The following is an 18,581-nucleotide window of genomic DNA, read 5'->3' as shown; positions in this document are numbered from 1 at the left end:
GTGGCAGAGCTGCCTTCTCAGATGTTCTTTGGGAGTGTTTGAAAGAGTTAAGCCCAATAGTGGAATGTCTTGGGAATGCTGGCAGACGGAGAGTGAGCGGCTTTTTTCTTCCCTCTGGATGGAGTCCCAGGACTGAGCATGCAAAGTGATGACTTTGGATCCGAGTTTGCTTCTTGGGTCTGCAGCGGAGAGCTGGGAAGTGATGCAGTGTTACCAAGAAGTCCTTTGCAAGGGATGTGCAAATGCCTTCCTAAGTCAGGAGAGGTATTTTTACCTCTTCCTTGCTCATCCTTGAAGGACTCGCTCTGAGAAGATACACAGAGGGAGAAACCACATCCTGAAGGGCGTATGCAAAGGGAGAAAGGCACATCCCCAAACAGTTTATTTTGGCTGCTGGTTTTTGTTGTCCGTTTTGGTTTGGTGGTTTGGTGGTTTGATTTTTTTTTTCCTTTTCATTCTCCTTCTTTGATGGAAATTTCAGTGACTCTTTAACCTTGCAGTTCATAAGGCGCCTTGGGATTAGCTGGTTGCCTCGGAGCAGGGAATCTGGGGTGATTCACACAGGGAGCTGGCATGGCTGCTGTGCTCTTTGGCTTTGAGGATCTGCTCTACAGCTGGGACAGCCTGGTGTGGAGCCTGACATCCCGGGCTCTGAGGACTTGCCGCTTTGGGAACCTGAGGGTCCTGCAGCTCATGCTGAAGCCATGGTGCATTTCCAGAGACGTTTATCAGGTAGGGTAAACAAAACACCAGGCCAGACCCTCAAAGCCCAAGGCTGCAGGGGGGAGACCCCCTGGGAGTCTCACAGGGTCCTGTCCTGTTCCTACCAACCACTTTGGGTCCGACACAAGCGGTGGGACAGAGGGGATGCTGTGGGCAGGGGAGGTGTGGCAGGAGAAACTTTTTGGTTTGAAGGATAGGGATAGGGATAGGGATAGGGTCTCCCATGGTGGAACACAGGTCCAAACTCTTACTTCCACAGAGGGGTGGGGGGGGGGGAATAAGTGAAAGCAAATTAAGGTTCAATCTGCTATATCCCCTTGAGCTTTAAACTCATAAGTACAACCTTAGCTTTTCTGCATCCTCAGGCTGTCCCTACAGCACAGGGATAATTTATAATTTACCCAGAGGAAAGGATGCCTAAAGGCACCTAATCTGTGGAAAATGGGCATTTGCAGAGGGTTTTCAACTGTAGTAGCACTAATTATCCCTAAGTGACTTGTGCAATGCCTTCTGACTGCTTCATTTTGCAAAGTCCCAGGCTTCTGATTGCTGAAAATTTCTGGTTTGCTTGATGTATGGTTTATGTGGTATAGAGAGCTTTGGGGCTTGGACAACTGGCTTCTCTAGAGTTACACTAACTGCTTACAGCTTGAGGTATAGTGACACAGCTGTAAGAAACTGTGTGTGTTTCTGAGGCTGATTAAACTGTGTTAAGCAAACTGAACATCACAGAATGATCTAGTACTGAATGTCACTTTGAAAAGCAACTCATTCCTGTCCAAAGGTGAGTCCAGGATGCAGTGTAAACCCACCAGCTTGTCTGCTTTTTAAATCAGTCTTAGACAACTGAGGCTAGACATTTATCCTGCTGTGGGGACAAGCCCGTTACAATATTTATCATCTCCACAGATTTGTCTAATGCTGGACACTGGAGTGACTGATTGGTATTTGCATTTGGAAAATGGATTTTCTGCTACTCCCATTTACTTGGTATTTTGCTTTTCCTGTGCTTTGGAAGTCTCCATGTGCGAAGCCAAGTCATACAGAAGGCAACAGATTAAAAGCCTGTAGAAATTGTGTGTATTGGTTAGTGGGAGACTGGGGCAGGGCTCTTAGTAATTTCAGCAAACTTTGAACCAGCTTCAAATCATCCTCTGGTTTCAGCAGACTTCAGGAATAGATTTTATGGTCTTTGGAGTTCAGCAAGCATGGGCAGCATTTTTATTTTAAGTATTTGTTTGTTCCAGAAGACACTGGCAGCCAGTAACACAAACCCATTCGCCAGGGCTTGGCTTTGAAACCCCCCTGAGATATACCACTGAGATGGCCACAAGTGAGCCACGCTGCCCTCCCTGGGCTCTGCTGACTCTTGGCTGAGGTGAACTCAGAGGTCAGTCTGTGCAGAGGCTGCCTATGGTGTGGGGCTCCCCCACCCTCTCTCTGAAGCTTGTCTTAAGAACTTGAACCTGAAGCAGTTCAGCTGACATGGGCCTGGGAAAGGGGAGGGGGAAGCAAGAGGGCTCAGTGCTGAACCTCAGTTTTACCCTCTACCTATGTAAAAAAACCTGAGGAGATGATTTTCAGATATGTCCAGATTCTGATTACTGATCATGTATCCCAGCCTATGCACCACACATCAGGGGATGCCACTGCCTGTGAAGACTCCCAGGACTGGTGTTCTTTCAGCAGATTTATCTTGCTGTGAGCATTGAGCACATCTGCAAATGCACATGCCTTGAGCCATCCCCCATGGCATTATATCATGATCCTGGCATATTATTCCCCTTTGCCAGAATCACCAATGAAGAAGGACCAGGAAAGGTGCCTCTCTTCCCCCCCAAAAAAAGTATTAATGCAGCCTGAAAGATGCTCACAGGTCAGCATGGACTTGAATAGTTGTTTGTTTCTCAGAATCTGTGAACATCTGCAAAAGCTCAGTAAAACCACATCACTTTATTTGTCAATGCCCATGAGCTTGCAGTTCTTTGGAGAGGATCTGAAATGCTGGGTCAGGTACCAGGGGAATTGCTGCTGGGTGGAGGTTTGTTGGAAAAGGCATCTCATAGCTCATCACTGCGGAGTTCCAGCAGCAGCAGTGTTATTAGCAGCCAGCATGAGCTGATAGCTAACTCTACACTTATGTATATTAATCCTAAATGCATTTCCTCCAGTAGCCAGCATTGTTCAATTTAAATGCTGGCAGGGTATTTTAGTAGAGTATTGCTTGGACAGAAAGCCTGACAGTTTAATCACTTCCCAGAGACAGAAACTTCTTCCATTGCTGATTATTTAGATGAGCAAATAAGCTCTTGACTATGCTAGTTTTTGTTGTTACTATATATTAACCCCTGTTGTTACTGCACCTTGAGAGCAAAGCAGAGCAGTGTAGAATTTCTGCCTGGTACCAGAACCAGAAAAACCCTGAAAAGAAACATTAACAAGAAACATTAGTCAACTTTGTAAAATGAAGCCATGCTTTCTCATACTCTGAGAAGTATGTTTTGTGTTTTCCTTTGAGTTATCACATCTCAGTGCATCTCTGCTCCTGATGCCTTTTGCTGAGACAGAGTTGGGGGTAGCAGAGCAATGTAGCACACCGCCAGGTTCTGGCTGAGCAGGACCCATGCTGCTGGGCACACAGCACTGGGACAACTCAGTTCCTCCACCAGCCAGGATTGTGGCTGCTTGGGTATGGCTCTGACTTAGATAATTTCTTTATATCCTTTTCCTAGTCTATTGTCTACACCACACAAACATTCCAAAACTTGCCAGTTCCCTTCTACTGTCCCATCTACAAAATATATAAAAACTAAGACAACACTGTACAGAGGGTACAGATTTACTGCCAATATTACAGGCAATGGCTTCTTGAAAACAAAACAAGCTCCAGGCATCAACATAATCAGTGTAATTCCCTTATTTATTATGAGGGATTTTACTTTCTTTGCTCTCAGAAAATCAGCACCAATGCTTTAGCAGAGATAGATGAAATAGCAGTTTTGGGGTAATGCTGGCTGCAGTGGTTAGAGTGGTATCTGAAACACTTCAGTCTTCACATACAATCTGACACAGCAATTGGCAGTCTGGACTTGCTCAAGCTGCACTCTGAGCAGCAGTTGTTATAAAATAGGTTAAAACAATCAAAAAATTGTTCCTTCATTCTTGGTCTCCAGACTGGGATTTTGTCAGGGATGCTGTGTGACTCTATTTTTCACTGTCTGTAAGCAGTGCTTTGGTACTCGGGCCATCTGAGCAGTATGGAGAGCTAGAGGCTTTTGGTACCCTGAGGGGTACCATCATCTGTCTCAGACTGCATTTCTCCCCCAGCAGATAAATCTTCCCCCAAGTCTGCTGTGATTCCCAGGGACACATTTGTCTGCCCAGTCTGAAACAAACCGCTTGCCTTGATCTGTTTTCAGTGGGGCTAATATGCACCACTTGCTATATTTTAATTGTAAGGAATGCTGTATTTTAATTGTGTTTTGTGATCCACCATGTGGTTTTCTGACTGCATGATTGGAACTCTTTTGAAAAAGGAGATGAACAAATAATAAACTTCCAGTCGAGGCTCTCAGACAGGCAGTTGTGCAAGATGTCACTGAGCTGTCGGATGTATTTTTACCAATGCCCAGATGTCTGACTGCTCTGACCTACTAAACAAATGGCCCTGTGAACTAACACAGTGCCTGCTTTTGCAGAAATACTCACATTTCAAGAAGTACTGGGGGAGGGCTGGCTTATTATTATGGGATAGGCAGTCAGTTCTGCATTTTAACATCCTGAAGATAATTCACTATTTATTTAATCTCCAAATCCATCAACAAATGTTTTAGTTTCCCAGCTATGCCTGTGCAATGTCAAAGAACATTAGGCAGTGCAGGACCTACATCTACAGTAAAAATGCGTTTATGTGTCTCCACCAACTGCTCCTACCACGTCAGAGGCAGACCATTGGATGCAGAGCTGTCTCTCAAGGATGCCACTCACAGATATTTAATTCCTCATTCTCTCTAGACAGTAGTGCTGTGTAGTTTTTACACAGTGTTTCTTATCCACCAAGTACTTGGAAAGACAGTTAAATAATTTTACTGCTATAGAAACTGAGGCAGAATCAGATGAAATTCCTCATTCAGGTTATGGGCACGGGTGCAGAATTGTCAGCAGTACCTCATTGCTTCCCACATGTCCAGTTACAGGCAATGGAATTAAGGAAGGAGGTTGGATGTAGAATTTTGGGGCTGGTTGCTAATCTAAAATGAGGGAGAGGAACGAGCTTTTGTTGTGCTGGCACATATGCAAATTCATGGAATATTCTATACTTTAGCAAGAAGTTTCATTTTGGCTATTAGGAAGAAGATGTTGTAGGGCAGTGAGGCAGTGGCACAGGTTGCCCAGAGAAGTTGTGGATGCCCCATCCCTGGAAGTGTTTGAAGCCAGGCTGGATGGGACTTAGAGCAACCTGGTCTGGTGGGAGGTGTCCCTGCCCATGGCAGGGGGGTGGAACTAGAGGATCTTTGAGCTTCCTTCCAACCCAAACCATCTTGTGATTCTACTCGCCAGATCCTATAATTTCCCCTGAGGAGAATGCACCTCAGGTGTGTTTCCCACAGAATTCACACTGCTGGCCATGGGGTGCTGATGGCTTTTTCCCCAGCTGTTATGGGCACTGGGAAGTTGACCTGGAGGGTTTTGGGGTTTCTCCCTCATTCCTCTGGTGGAATTCCCTCATTTTTCTGGCACCCTGCTGGCATCAGAAAAGGGACAGACTGTTTCCACTTCATGGTGGGATTTGAGACATCCCCACAACCCCATGTACCGTATGAGGAAACAAGGTCTTCCTCCTCAGAACGGAACAGTTTGGAAATTCCATTCTTGTTTCAGCATCATTCTTCACCCTGCTTGTCTTGAAGACATCTAATTATGTTTAATCTAATTAAAGATTCAGGAGCAAAAGCAGAATTTTGCACGCCTGCCCTGCTGCTGTAAAAGGCTGTGCAAAGCAATGCTGGGCAAGAGAGAGGAAGGAAAGGGCTGAAATGTTAAACACATCATCTCAGATTGGCAAAATTTCCAGGTTTTGATTTATAGCTTCATCACCAAGTAGATTAATGTGGAATTCAAACACAACCAGCTCTTTGCTTTCCTTCCAGGCCTGACATATTAACATTTCCCATTAATCTAGTCAGCTCCAGCACGATGAAGGCTGAGGAAATGGGGGATTAGGCATGTGGGATTGTTGGGTGGGCAGGAGAAAAGAGCCAAGAAAACTCACTTTTGTTAACTAACTAAACTAGAGAGCATGGGACCTTGCTCAGGTCTCAGGTTCTAGCTGGAGCTGTTTCTGACTCCCTTAAATACAGCAAACCCAGATCCTTTCTCTTCTGGTGCAGGGCAGAGGGGTTTTCAGTGGGGCTGCTGACTTTCTGCTCATAAGGACAGTGGTGGAGGTGGGCGCTGGTGCCCCATGGAGCTGAGCTCGAAGGGCTCTTTGCTGGCCACTGCTCTGTTCTCAGAACATTGCCATGCCCTGGTGCAGCTGGGGTTCAGGAGGCTTCAGGCCCTAGGCTCGCAGTCTGCCTTATTCCCAGTTTTGTGGGGAAGCAACTGTGACTTGCTTTCCCCAGCACTCTGTGCTGATCCAGTCCACAGTCTCTGGAGATGCCCTAGAGACTCCTCAAACTTTATTGCTACATATTTAAGCATCTATGAAATTTGAGCTGCTTCTCTTGGAAAAAAACGAAACAAAACAAAAAAAAAAAAAAAACCTAAAGCACAACAAAAACACCCAAACTAACAAAAATCACACCAAAAAAAAAGAGAGGGAAAAATAGCTGTCCACTGCAGAAAGGCCAAATGAGTCTCACATGTTTCCAAAGGCAGCTCAGGAACTTGGGGCTTGAACAGTTTCTCACCCCATGTTCATTACAAGCAGAAGCAAAGAGGGTTAGACAGTGAGAGGAGGGGAGAGAAAATGCAAAAGCTAAAAATTCATTTTTGCCAGAAATCATATCCAACAGACAGAATTTATTTTTTTTAAAAGAGCTTGTGGGGAAACCTCAAGCCATTTCCATTCAAGTTATCTATGGATGAAGCACAAGAAGTGTTCACTAAGTTCCCACCCCCAGATATTTTTATAGCACACTGTAAATTTGCCTTCAGCATTTGATACAGACTTCCCCTGCCTTTGTGGGACTGGGAAGGGCTGGGACAATCTGGTAGGATCTGTGGCACTGCCACCAGCGCCACCATAACCCCTCAGAGCAGTGAGGTCAGTGGAGGGGCAATAACCCTTTTGCCTCCTGAACAAACACCTACTCCCCTCAATAGCTTGTGGGAATCTCTCCTTCCACTGTCCCAAGGCAGCTGTGGGGCAGGACAAGAGGCTCAGGGCTTTCCTGGAGGGCAGAGAAAAGCTCCAGAAGGGTGCTGGGCAATGGCTGAACCTGAACCATTAAATCAACCCCAGGTATTGCTGTGCTACCTTCCTGTTAAAGCCAACATGGAGCTGCAGCAGGCTGGGGCTTGTGCTCACTAATTATCAGCAAAAACAACATTTGGGTGTCTTCCAAGGCCTGCAGCTCCTCCAGTGCTGCTAGAAAATGAGGGGGACCTTCAACCAACATTGACCCCCCTATTTGTCTTTACATGAATTTTTAGGAATGGTAGGAGGAGACTGAGTGGTCAAGTCTCAAGACAGAGATTTGTTTTTGTTAAATAAATACAGCAGCCTCTTAAAAGAAGAGGTGTACTTGGTGTTGGATTGCTCCCCTGTGAATTCTTCCAACCTGTCTCCTTGTGGGAAACACTCAACCTCCAGTTCCAGTCTGTGCAGGAGAGAGGAGTCTGGCTGCCCCCATTTGGAACAGGAAATTTTTCAGGGTGTTAAATCCAGCCCGCTAATAAATGAGTTTGGATTGCCAGTGCAGCTTACAGAGGCCACAAGCAGCTTAAGCAGACACAAGCAATGCTCAATTGTACCTAGGGTGGATTTGAGTCTGTCCCAAAGCCAAGCTCTCTTGAAGTCCATCACCAATGACTTGGGTGTTCCTGCACCATCTTTGCTTTAGTCTGCAAGGGATAAAAACTGTGCTCTCCACAGGGATACAAACTGAGACTCATCTGAGACAACCTCCAGCAGTTCACCCTGCTTATCACAGAAGTGTGTATTACAGCAAAGCAAGGGAAATATTTTTTTATCCCCTTTTGTTTGCAGAAGCCAGGTCTGAACTGCTTCTTCCTAGGCTTAGCTATTTTCTGCTCAGTGTCTAGAATCATGAGATGGGATGCATTTTGTGCTCCTTTTGTTATCAATAATTAGGCAATTCATCCATGCTGATTCATTCCAAGATAGGTGTCTTGTGCAAATCATTCTCTAGAGGTGCCAAGCCCTTTGTGTGGAGACCAGAAAGAGCTGAAACTGCTAAACCCAACTGCATGCTTAAGTATTAAACACCCACAGTCCTGTGACCTAGAGCTCAGTCATGTTGTTGTGATTAAATACACGTCATCCAAGGCCAGAGTGGAGGATTCTGGAAGCCTGCAGGAAGGTCAGCAACCATCAGGACAGTGCCCAGCAGTCCTGCTTGAGTCATCAAGCTTTAGTTGCTGGAGTTAACACAACATGCTCTGTACTGGGACAGGATGCCAGGAACCTGCTTTTGGTAAAGAGCTTGGCTTCCCCAGGGAGACATTTGTGTACACTTCAATCCTCTAAAGTAATTGAAAACAGCAGGGAGTTTTGCCTGCAGCATTTTTGTTTGGTTCAATCCCTTCTCCCTCAAAGAGAAATCCATCTTGAATATACAACTCAGAGTAGTCCCAGAACAGGTCCGGTCCCATCAGGCGTCCACGTGTTTCTTCTCTTGCATAAGAGAAGATGATCACGGAGAAAAAAGGCTTTTTCCTTCACTGTTTGCAACATGGCTTTTGAGGCCCCACCAAAGTCCTTGTGCAATGGATGCCATTTCCTTCAGATGTTCTCCTGGAGCAAAGGTGGAGCTGACTGGTGCCACTGAGCCAGTCCTGCCCTGTCTGTGTTTGCATCCAAGATGCTGCCATGAATCATCTGTGCTCTTGCAGAAACTCTCTCCACACCCAACCAACAGCATCCAATTGTTAAGAGAGAAAAGGAGGTTTTGGCCATGGGAGTTTTGGGGAAAAAACTAGCCAAATTAGGCACTCCAAAGATGACTCTTTTGTAGTAGCAAAAAAGAACAGAACAAAGACTCTGAATGCCATCCAAGTACCAGAAGGCATTGAAGTTGAGGGATGGCTTGCCTCTTCTTTTTTCCCTCTGTCCCTCCCAGGTTGGATTGAGGACGATAAACCCGTGCACCTTTGACACGTGCAAGTGGCTACAGGCAACATTTGTGCATTAATTACTTCTTAAGTTTAAATATAAAGTTTAAATTTCTAGTGTCCACTCCTTTTGATTCATCTGTAAGACTCTTCATTTAAATCTCTTATGCACTGCATGTGTTCAAGTGAGCTCACAGCAGAGGACGGTTGTTGTTTTCCTAAATTGGAAGCTTATGAGCCCAAGCTGGAGGGAAATTGTTATGGGATTTCAAACCCTTTCTCTCCTTTCAGTTCAGGAGGCGTCTTTTTTGAACCATGTGAGTCCTCTGAGACTCCAAAACAGCTGACAAAAGCGTCATTTCGGGCCAGTCCTATCCCCTGCTTCTGGAGAAGAGCTCTGCATGGCAGCCAGTGCTAAGTCTCAACTACAAAAAGTTATCCAAGGTCAAATTCCTCCATCTCTGAACTTCCATCTACCCCCCAGTGGGGATTAATGTCTGTCCAGCACCTGGCAGGAGTCACCCCCTGTCTGCAGCATTGCACAACTTGCAAGCCCCATTGTGTGCAGTTACTCACCAACTTCACCGGTCACTGTGCTGCTGGAGCTGCTGAACACTGGGACTTGAGGGGCCCTCATAAAGCTCCAGGAGGGCAGGAATGTGGGTTTTACAGTCACTGCAAACCTGCTTTGCTCCGCTTCCATGAGGCTTGATCTTAACCCCTCTGTGTTCAGGGGCTTAACACATTTGTACAGTCACTTCCATGCCAATAAAGCTCATGATGAGGAGAGCCTGATTGAGGGCTGGGAATCTTTATGTTACTGTAAGTTGCTGTACTTGGGTTGACATTTTCTTTTTCTTTTTTTTTAAAAAAAGGGGTTTTTTAATATTTTTTAGAGCCCCACAGCCACAGTAGCCTGTAGTCATTGAGGTCCTCACATGCACAGCCACAGCTGAAACAACTTTGAGTGTTGTCAGGGCTACAGTCTGAGCTGGGCTTTGCAAAACCTCAGGTGATCAATCAGGGCTTTTTCAAAACCAGACTGCAAATGAGGAACCGTTTGTGCCAGACAAATCATATCAGAGCAGCCACTGGGATAAGGAGGTAGTAAAGTAGGAAGGGGAATAAGCAGCACAGGAGTTGGGTAATTTCTAATTAAAGTGAGAATAGAGCCAGTGTTCATCTCAGAAAAGAGAGGTTCTGGGAAGTTCACTGCATTGCATATTCTCAGGCATTCATCATCTGAACTGTCTTTTAATTGCCACTATTATATCATATCACAAACATTCTTGTAATTTATCAGTCATAACCTCCTACAAAGGGATTCTTTCATTCAAGCCATTTTCACAGAAATCCTTTTCCCTTGGATCCCAGTCATACAACACACTCAGACCAGGAATCTGGAAGTGGAAATTTTTGTCTTCTTTTTTCCTAAACACAAGTTGTTGCTTTGCAGACATGTTTCAGTAACAGATCGTGTCCCAGTTTCAACTTCTTCCCCCTTCATCCCATGATAATGAGCTCTTAACAGCTCTCCTTCCTCTTATGGTAAAAGCTGAAATGTAAATAATCAGGATGTCCTAAGTGTCAGGAGCCAGCTGAGTCCTGCTAGCCCAGACCCTGGGTCTCCAACACCAGGCTGCCTTAAACATTTGGCTCAGCCAACAGACTGTATTTATAATGTAAACTCCCCTTGTCAGCTCCTAACTCCTGGCTCCAGTTTTAGAAAATTTAACATTTCTGGGGGTTGTATTTTCCCACCACTTAGACAAGAGCTAAATTTTTTCCTCTCAGAAAATACACTTGTGTGTCAAAGGCCAATGACCAAAAAAATATCAGTAGTTTTGCAGCCTAAATATAGCACAGAACTGAGATCCCAAATTCCTGTGAAAGAGCCAGTATAAACAGCCATCATCTGTGAAACCTGGGAGGGGGCTGCACCCGGGGCTTTTCCTTTATGTTATCGTGCAGCATGCTGCCTGGATGTCCTGGCGTGGGTGAGGAGCCCTTTGTGCAGGGACATCCTCACCAAGGTCCTTCCCATCTGTGGCCTTCATTACCCAGCCTCAGCAAAAGGCTTCAAGTCAGCCCAGCCTGGAGATGATGTCCTTGCACTGGCTCACATCCACAGGTCATAAGGGGTTGGCTGGGTGCTCTTGAAGTGAAAGCCCCGGGTTCAAGTGCTGCCCTTGGCTTTGCCAAGGAGTCGCATTGCAAGGATAAGCCACGAGGATGATCTCCCTGTGAACACAAAACCAGCCAGAAGGAATTAAGCCTTGGCCCTCTGTTGGGTGCTGGTGATCAACACTGGCTCCAAGAAATAATCCACTGCCATCCCGAGTGGGAGAATGTATAACAGCAAAACTAATCACATACTTACCCACGGATGGTTTAACAAGCACAGACTGATTCCTCTGATTCATCTCATCTTACGGTTCATATATAAAGCAAAAAGTTCATACATAAAGTCTTTCCTAACAATAGCTGGGGGTGACCAGGAAAGATGAATCCATTTGCCCTGCAGAAGTCTAGGGTTCCCCAGGACCATCATCTACCCACTTCACTTTCAGCCTAGGCCACTGTCTCTCATTTTTTAATATACGTGGATAATGTCTTAACCATTAGCTGTGGATGGGAAAGACATGATAGCTATTACGGCTTCCCCTCCCTCTTGCATCAGACTTGGGAGGGTTGGAATTAAATGAAACCTGGCCAAGGGAAGTGCAGCAGGGAATACATGGTGTTGAAATGGTTTGTGAATGCTCAAGGGTGGGAAGAGCTAATTTCTGTCAAAGCTGATAATGCTGGTTTACCGCATCCCTTTTAATTTCGCTAACCCAACTCTCAGTGGATCTCGTTATCCTGGAATTCATTCAAGAGTCCCCATCTCCTCTAACAGGGCTCAGGACACCTTGCAGGTCTCCAGAGATTAATTGATATTAATACAGAGTAGTCATAAGTTTTCTCAGTGGGACATTTGCTCCCATGTCTCACAAGTTTGTTGTGTTTTAGGGATGAGTATATCTGGATGGCCTCTTGGGATTTTCTCCAGAGTTTTTTTCAAAGGAGAGGTCTTCTCCAAATCTTTCTACTCACATGCATCTTTTTGTGGGATGTGCTTTCCTTTTTCATTCTCAGCCAGGGTGCTGTTTGAGTAGCAGGTATGAGACTGGGGCAGGGTGACAAACCCAAAATGATGACAAGCCTGCAGCCTTGGAGAGCTGCAATGCCCTTGAAATACCGCAGTCTGCCCTCTTACAGATTCATGCAGACCTGCTTTCCTTCCATCTGCTGTTTGTCCTCTTGCACTCCAGTATTTTTTGCTCTGCCTGTTTTTGCCAGGAGTTGCACCCTTATCTCCTGTTCATAAGCAAATTAAAGTGCTTGCAGGTGACACTGCTCCTAACCTCCTCTGAGGAAAAACCCAAATGCCACTCAGGATGCCAAGTGCTGCTTCAGGAGTCCATGGTGCATCCCAGGAGTGAGAACAGCTGAGTGATTGAGCACTGTAGTGCAGCAGCTGTGGAGCATGGGACCAGCTATTTGAAGAAGTCTCCTATGTAGTCATCACTGACCTCATTTTGATCACCCATCAATATGCTCATCCTTTTATTTCAAAATACCCTGAAAGTCTTCATGCAAAATGAAACACACTCAGAAAAAATACTCCAAAAGGATTTTGCTGGGTCGTTTGGCAGTTTTGGAAATCTGCAGAATCACTAACATTTGACAGTTTTCGTAGCTATAAAAATAAAGGGAGTTTTAAATTAGTACTGTAAGAGCCATGTGGAATCTGGAGTCAGATTGGGACAAAGCTAGATCTCAAATCAGCAGTTGTTCTGATGCTGTTCTGGACTGGGGAGGCTTTTGGGGGTAGCTGAATGCTGGGAAGTACTGAATAAGCTGCTTCATTTTTGAAGGAAAGACATGAATAGCGATGTCAATTTAAAAGGAGAAATTTGCCTTGGATCCATTGTCCTGGCCTGAGACAAGGACACTGGGCTCTGCAGCCAGCTTTGCCAAGGACACTGCAGCATCTTGGGATCTTGCAAGACCTTTGATGCCTGTGTGTCTGTGTTTCCTCCTCCATTGTTCGGAATTGCTTCAGGACAATCCCAGTTTATAAAAGTGCACTTGACAAGAGACCTCTGCTCTGCCAAGCTGTAAAAGTGCATAATGAACAGTTCTCTTAATGAGATAGAGCACCATCATTTAGTACCAAATTCATGCAGTCAGTCCAGTCATGGGCTTTCATTTTGCAAATGCAAGGGACAGCTTCCACACCATGGGCTGATAGGAGCAAAGCTGCTGAGCAGGGCACAGACCATAAGTCAGGAGGCAGAGCTGGATTAACTAGCATGTACAGCAGGACCTGGTGTGGAAGCAAGGGTAGGCGTGTTATGTAGTTCTGCTGTGCTGGGCTGCTCAGACTTTCTTGCACAAGCAAGAAGTATCCTCTTTTTCAGGTTCTTTCAAATCCCTTGAACTTGGATTTTTGCCAGGAACCTGAAGGAGCACAGTGAAAATCCAACAAATCTCTCAACTGTTGTTTTCCAGGCAGTGATAAGACTAATAAGGGGTTTTGTTACCAAAAAAAAAAAGTGAAAAAACAAAGATCTTATATCTTTCCCTGTTGTCTTAGAATCATTCCTTGTTTCTTGAGTTTTCCTTCCCTTTCATGAGCCTGAGCATCTGCACCTGAAAGGTGTCATAACCCACCACTAAATGGCTTCATGAGGCAGCCTTAAACAGGTGCTGTTTGACAGCAGAAACTCAAGTCAGGCACCAACCCCAAGTATCTGCTGAATCAGAGTCTTTAATTGTACTCAACAATAAAATGTGTGAAGTGAGGAGCAGCGAGAGGACTTGAACAAGTTCCCCTTTCTCAAAACACGATATTTACCAGTAAAATATCTAACCCAGGGAATGGACAGAGGAGTGAGGAATTAGGAGAAGGCACGAAGCTGTGATGCACAGTACCACCTAGTGACAGAGCCTGGCTGCATGAGAAGGGCAACCCTATGTTTACAAAGCTCAGGGTCCGTTTCCCACCCCATTTCCCAACTGCACCACATCCATGACCATCTCCTGTGGGTGGAGGGACAGTGCTATTCCAGCAGCTCCTGATATTTTTCTTCCTTTTGTAGTTTCTTTTTTACAAAGCAGGGGTTGGATGGACAGGGTTCCTTGTGTCCCATCAGAGGCAGCAGTGGGTGCTGTTTTGTTGGCTGTGCAGGGCATGCAGGTTGGGCTCAGCGTGCATCTCCCACTGCATCACCCACCAGGAATTCCTCAGTGCATTGTGCAAACCGGGAAGGGAAAAATGCAGGGTCCAGTGAGTAATGCAGCCTTTCAGGGCATCTGAAATGAAAAGAAATGCCACGAACTTGTTCCATTTGTAGAAACCATGTGAAAGAGCAGTGTGACAGGCTCTGCTCAAGAGCAGGCTTGTAACCTTTTCCATTAATTTCTTTTCAAAGAATTGCTTATTGAAGGCTAAGCTGCTTTTTATAAGCCTTAGAGGCTGAGAGTATCTTTGCCCTTTTTTATTATTATTGCTGCTCCTCTCCCTTGCTCTCTTTTTAGAGAGAGCAGTTACTGTACAGTGGTGGTGTTTCTCTCTCTGTAGATGTCTGAGACAAACCCAGCATCAAGATGTGAATTTTGTCACCTTTTGGCAGCAGTGGGATTGCATACAGCAAAGTGAACTAGAAGAAATCCAGTCCTGTGGAATTTCCCCATATTCCATCCCACAGATCCAAGCAGATGTGCTTAAAATATTTGGATTCCTTCTCCTCATTAAGGTCCTTTTCCACACATTCTGCAATGAGGGTGAAAAGGCTCCGCTCAGTCTCCACGTGTGGGTGTCGGAGCAGAGGCGACTCAGTGTCTGGGGTGCTGTCCTGCCACTCGTGGGAGGCAGCACATGAGCACTGCACCTCCCTGCAAGGCCCCAGACCATGCAAGACTCCTGCACACATTCTGCCTTAAATGTTTATGTGAATAACAGGGGCTGGAAGAGCCTGGGGACACACTGTGCTCTGTGTTTTGTGTGAACAGACAGGGTAGGTGAGTGTAAGGTTAGAGCTAGGGTCAGGGTTAGGGTTGGGTTAGAGTTAAGGTTAAGGTTAGGGTAGCATTTTCATCTTCTTACCCAGGAAAAGGCTCCCCAGGGAAAGGCTACTCATGCTCTCTCCTGGTCCTCAGCTAGAAGCTTACCTAGCTGATGGGCAGTCTCTTACTTGCACACCAAACAAGCTGAGATGATTTTCTAAAAACTGACATCCCTTCCCTGAGTTTCACTAAGGACTGGATTGGAACCCAAACACCAATGCTGCCTTTCTTTCAGTTGCTAAAATCTACTAAATTGCTAAAAATTGCAAAAAAATAGCACTTTTGTTGGGGCCACCAACATGATTTTGTCCTGAAAAAGGTAATGTGGAGCCCCTGAGTGCACTGATCCCAGCAAGGGCACCTGCTCACTGCCACCCATGGAATGAGGCCTCTCAGGCAGACAGCCATCCCACAGCAAGTACAGCATTTCCAGCATGATTTCTCCTTAGCTTTCTTATTCCTCTTGAGCTCATTGCCTCTCTCTTTCCCACAATCCATGGTGCTGTGTCCAGCCCCTGAGTGCAGCAGCTCTGGAGGAGCTCCTGCAGCTGGGTAAACACTCCTGAGTGAATGGGGCCCTTCACAATGGAGCCACCAGGAAATCCAAACACTGTAAAGGCCAATGATTCAGCAGGGACATAACCATGTCATTACAACCCAAGCACCAGGAAAACACAGTTTGAATTGAGTTGCACCCCAAACAATAGGTTTTCCACTCCACAAATCTCTAGGAGTGGCTCTTTCCCTCTTGACTTGGTTCAGCCATTCTGCAGATGGATATTGGGATCTTCCCCACACACACCCAGGATGTTTCAGCTACAATAGGCTGCACCAGCCCCACTCCCCTTACAGGCCTGCAGTCCATGTGCAGATAGGATGGAGGGATGAACAAAGGCAGAAATATTAACAGGTTGAATTCTGTCCATGTTTAGGCAGGGATAAATAGGAATTATGACAGTGAGTTTATTGCTGATTTATACCAATGGGGTTTATGGAGAGCTGGGTCAGGTCAGCTGCTTCCACAGGCAGAGGGTTATATGGGCTTTTTAGGCAGCAGGGTGAGGAGGAGAAGTGGAGGAGTCTGTATTCCACAATGTTTTTCCCTGGCCTGTGGAAACAGGTGTTGGAAATCCAGTGTCATTTACTTCTGTCTATGCATTTATACAGTGGTTTTGTCCACTGTGGTCTCTTCTGACTTTCAGATTTGTTGCTTGGATCCATGCAAGCTCCCTTTCCCCAGGATGTACTAATCATATATGTTTTTCTGGAATGCAAAGCAACTCTCATTAATCTCTGTCCAGTGCTTCAAGGCAAACTTCCTTCACTGTAAATTGCAGATTTTACCAGGATCTGACCTTGAACAGAGAAGCCAATATAATACATGCTGATATGGGCAAACTGGCTATGAGTCTCAAGTGAGCAAACACCAAGCCAAATCCCGAAGTCCAGAATTAGGCAGCTTTATAGTAACTGAGGAGCTGGCTCACTGTGCTATTGGCATACAGGGAAATTAATCATATCCTGCAACAATGGTCACAGGATGTGTTTGATTTATTACTAATCCTGTACACTTTTGCAGCTGCTGATGTGCTGCCAGAGGGTACCGTAATGATGCAGCTGGCACCCCTGTCGTGACAGCCATCAGCACAGCCAGTGCCTGGAGTTGGATCCATCATCCTCTACCTGAGCTGAAAAAACAAGCTCTGGAGCTGAGAGTTTGTCTCCTATATAAATAATAATAATAATTTATTATTATTTTACATTCTTATACAACTGTAAGAATGTATAATGTGCCCAGAGCAGGGGAGCATGTGTAAAATAATAGATATTTCAAAATCCTCAAATCTGCAGAACAAAACTGATCTTAGCTCAGCCTATATGAGTTTCTGTCACTCAGCTGCCCCATGCTGGGCTGTCAGTGGTGGAGGTGTGGGGGGAAGCCGTGCATCACCCTGAGGCCAAGATGGTTTATAATCAAGAATAGAAAGACTCAGCTACAGCAGTGCTGTCTTCCCAAAACACATCTAACCCTCCTGAGATTATGCCATGGAAAGAGGATATGGAAGAAATTATATTCTCATTTTCTGAGGGTTTCTTGACTTGTTTTCAGGGCCCTGCCTGATAAAAGACATTTCAGATTTTAAAATGCACAACCCAATGTTTGGAAAAAATTGAAATATATTGACTGTGACAGTATTTATATTACATGTTTTTCTTAAGCTTTTAAAAAAAAATTGCATATTAAAGCCTTTTAATTCTTTTGGTAGGGAAAGTCGAAATAAATAGTTCAGAATTTTCCCGCTTTTTCACAACCAAGTATGACTTTAAGCAAAACATAAATTTGCAGGGTATTTTGTCATGGGTACTTTCTCTGCCAAGATACTACTTTCATCAACACCTTTACCAGTGTTGTCTCTTTGCTCAGGGGCTGGTCATGCAGACAGCATTAAATGTGCCTGCTGACCAGGAAAGGTCTGTGTCCATTCTCATACCAATGGTACCAGTGACAAAAGGAAATTATACTTATTCAGTTCAGCTCATTTCCCATGGAAGAACCTGTTTTGGGCAGAACACAAGAGTCTGATTCCCAGGGCAAGGGTGATGTGTTTCCAAGGGTGAAGATGAAATGTGAGGTAAAACATTCTGAAGGGGGTCACACTGAGCTCCAGTTGCTTCAAAAGTCCTTTCTTCTCTAGGATGTGCAATCATGTCATGAGTTAGGCCTGGCTTTAAATCCCTCAAAATCAGAGATTGAGTGGTAGGGCTGGTTTAAGTGCACATAACTCATAGCCTTGGACATCAAGATATAAGGCTTTACCTGTTTTATTAACACTGGGATAGTGTTTTTGTGTGATGTCCCTATTTCTTTCCACCCTGGCCAATAAAGCAGAGGAAGCTGGTGCATGGCAGGAGACCCTTGCATCATCTGGAGACCCTTCCCCAGGGCAGGGTCCTCCTCCTCCAGCACTGGCAGGACATCTGTGACCCAGTGTGGGTGACCATGGGGCAGAGATCCCGGTCAGACATCGCCGAGCCTGGCTGTTAATTATCCCTCAAGGAAGGGGAGCTGGCTGCGTAAATCATGAAACGAGGGCTGTCAGCATCAGAGGGGATTCGCACTGGGGATGACAGGCATGACCTGCTTTTCATGCTTTCTCTTTTTGTTTGGTGACATGCTGTCATTCAGTGAATAATCTGGAGTTTTTCTCTCGGGGGTTTCTCCCTTGTTCCTTCAGTACTGAGGATAGCCAAGTGGGGATGTGGGACAGCAGTCACACAGCTTCAAACACCCCAAACACAATCTATTGCAGCTGGGTAACTCTACTCATCCTGGATGCATAAAGTCTTACTAATTGATGATGGTACATAATGCACAGCACCTTCAGGATTGCCTTCAAAATCCCTTCAGCATGGTCACCTACCAGCCCTAGTTCTCACTGAAATAC

At 45.4% G+C, this 18,581-nt stretch overlaps 1 protein-coding gene across 1 annotated transcript in view; it reads left to right on the top strand.

The window, feature by feature from the left end:
- Positions 1–523: 523 nt before the first annotated feature.
- Positions 524–18,581, top strand: part of LOC131573015 (FERM domain-containing protein 4A-like) — a 176,617-nt gene continuing 158,559 nt past the window's right edge. Inside the window, exon 1 of the mRNA XM_058826575.1 lies at positions 524–732. Coding sequence (XP_058682558.1) covers positions 574–732 — 159 coding nt within the window. The 5' untranslated portion in view covers positions 524–573. The remainder of the gene's footprint in view (positions 733–18,581) is intronic.

This window comes from Poecile atricapillus, chromosome Z (assembly GCF_030490865.1).
Source record: "Poecile atricapillus isolate bPoeAtr1 chromosome Z, bPoeAtr1.hap1, whole genome shotgun sequence".
Classification (NCBI taxonomy): Eukaryota; Metazoa; Chordata; class Aves; order Passeriformes; family Paridae; genus Poecile; species Poecile atricapillus.
Note: the sequence above shows the minus strand (reverse complement) of the source record. Positions and strands in the feature narration are given on the sequence as shown.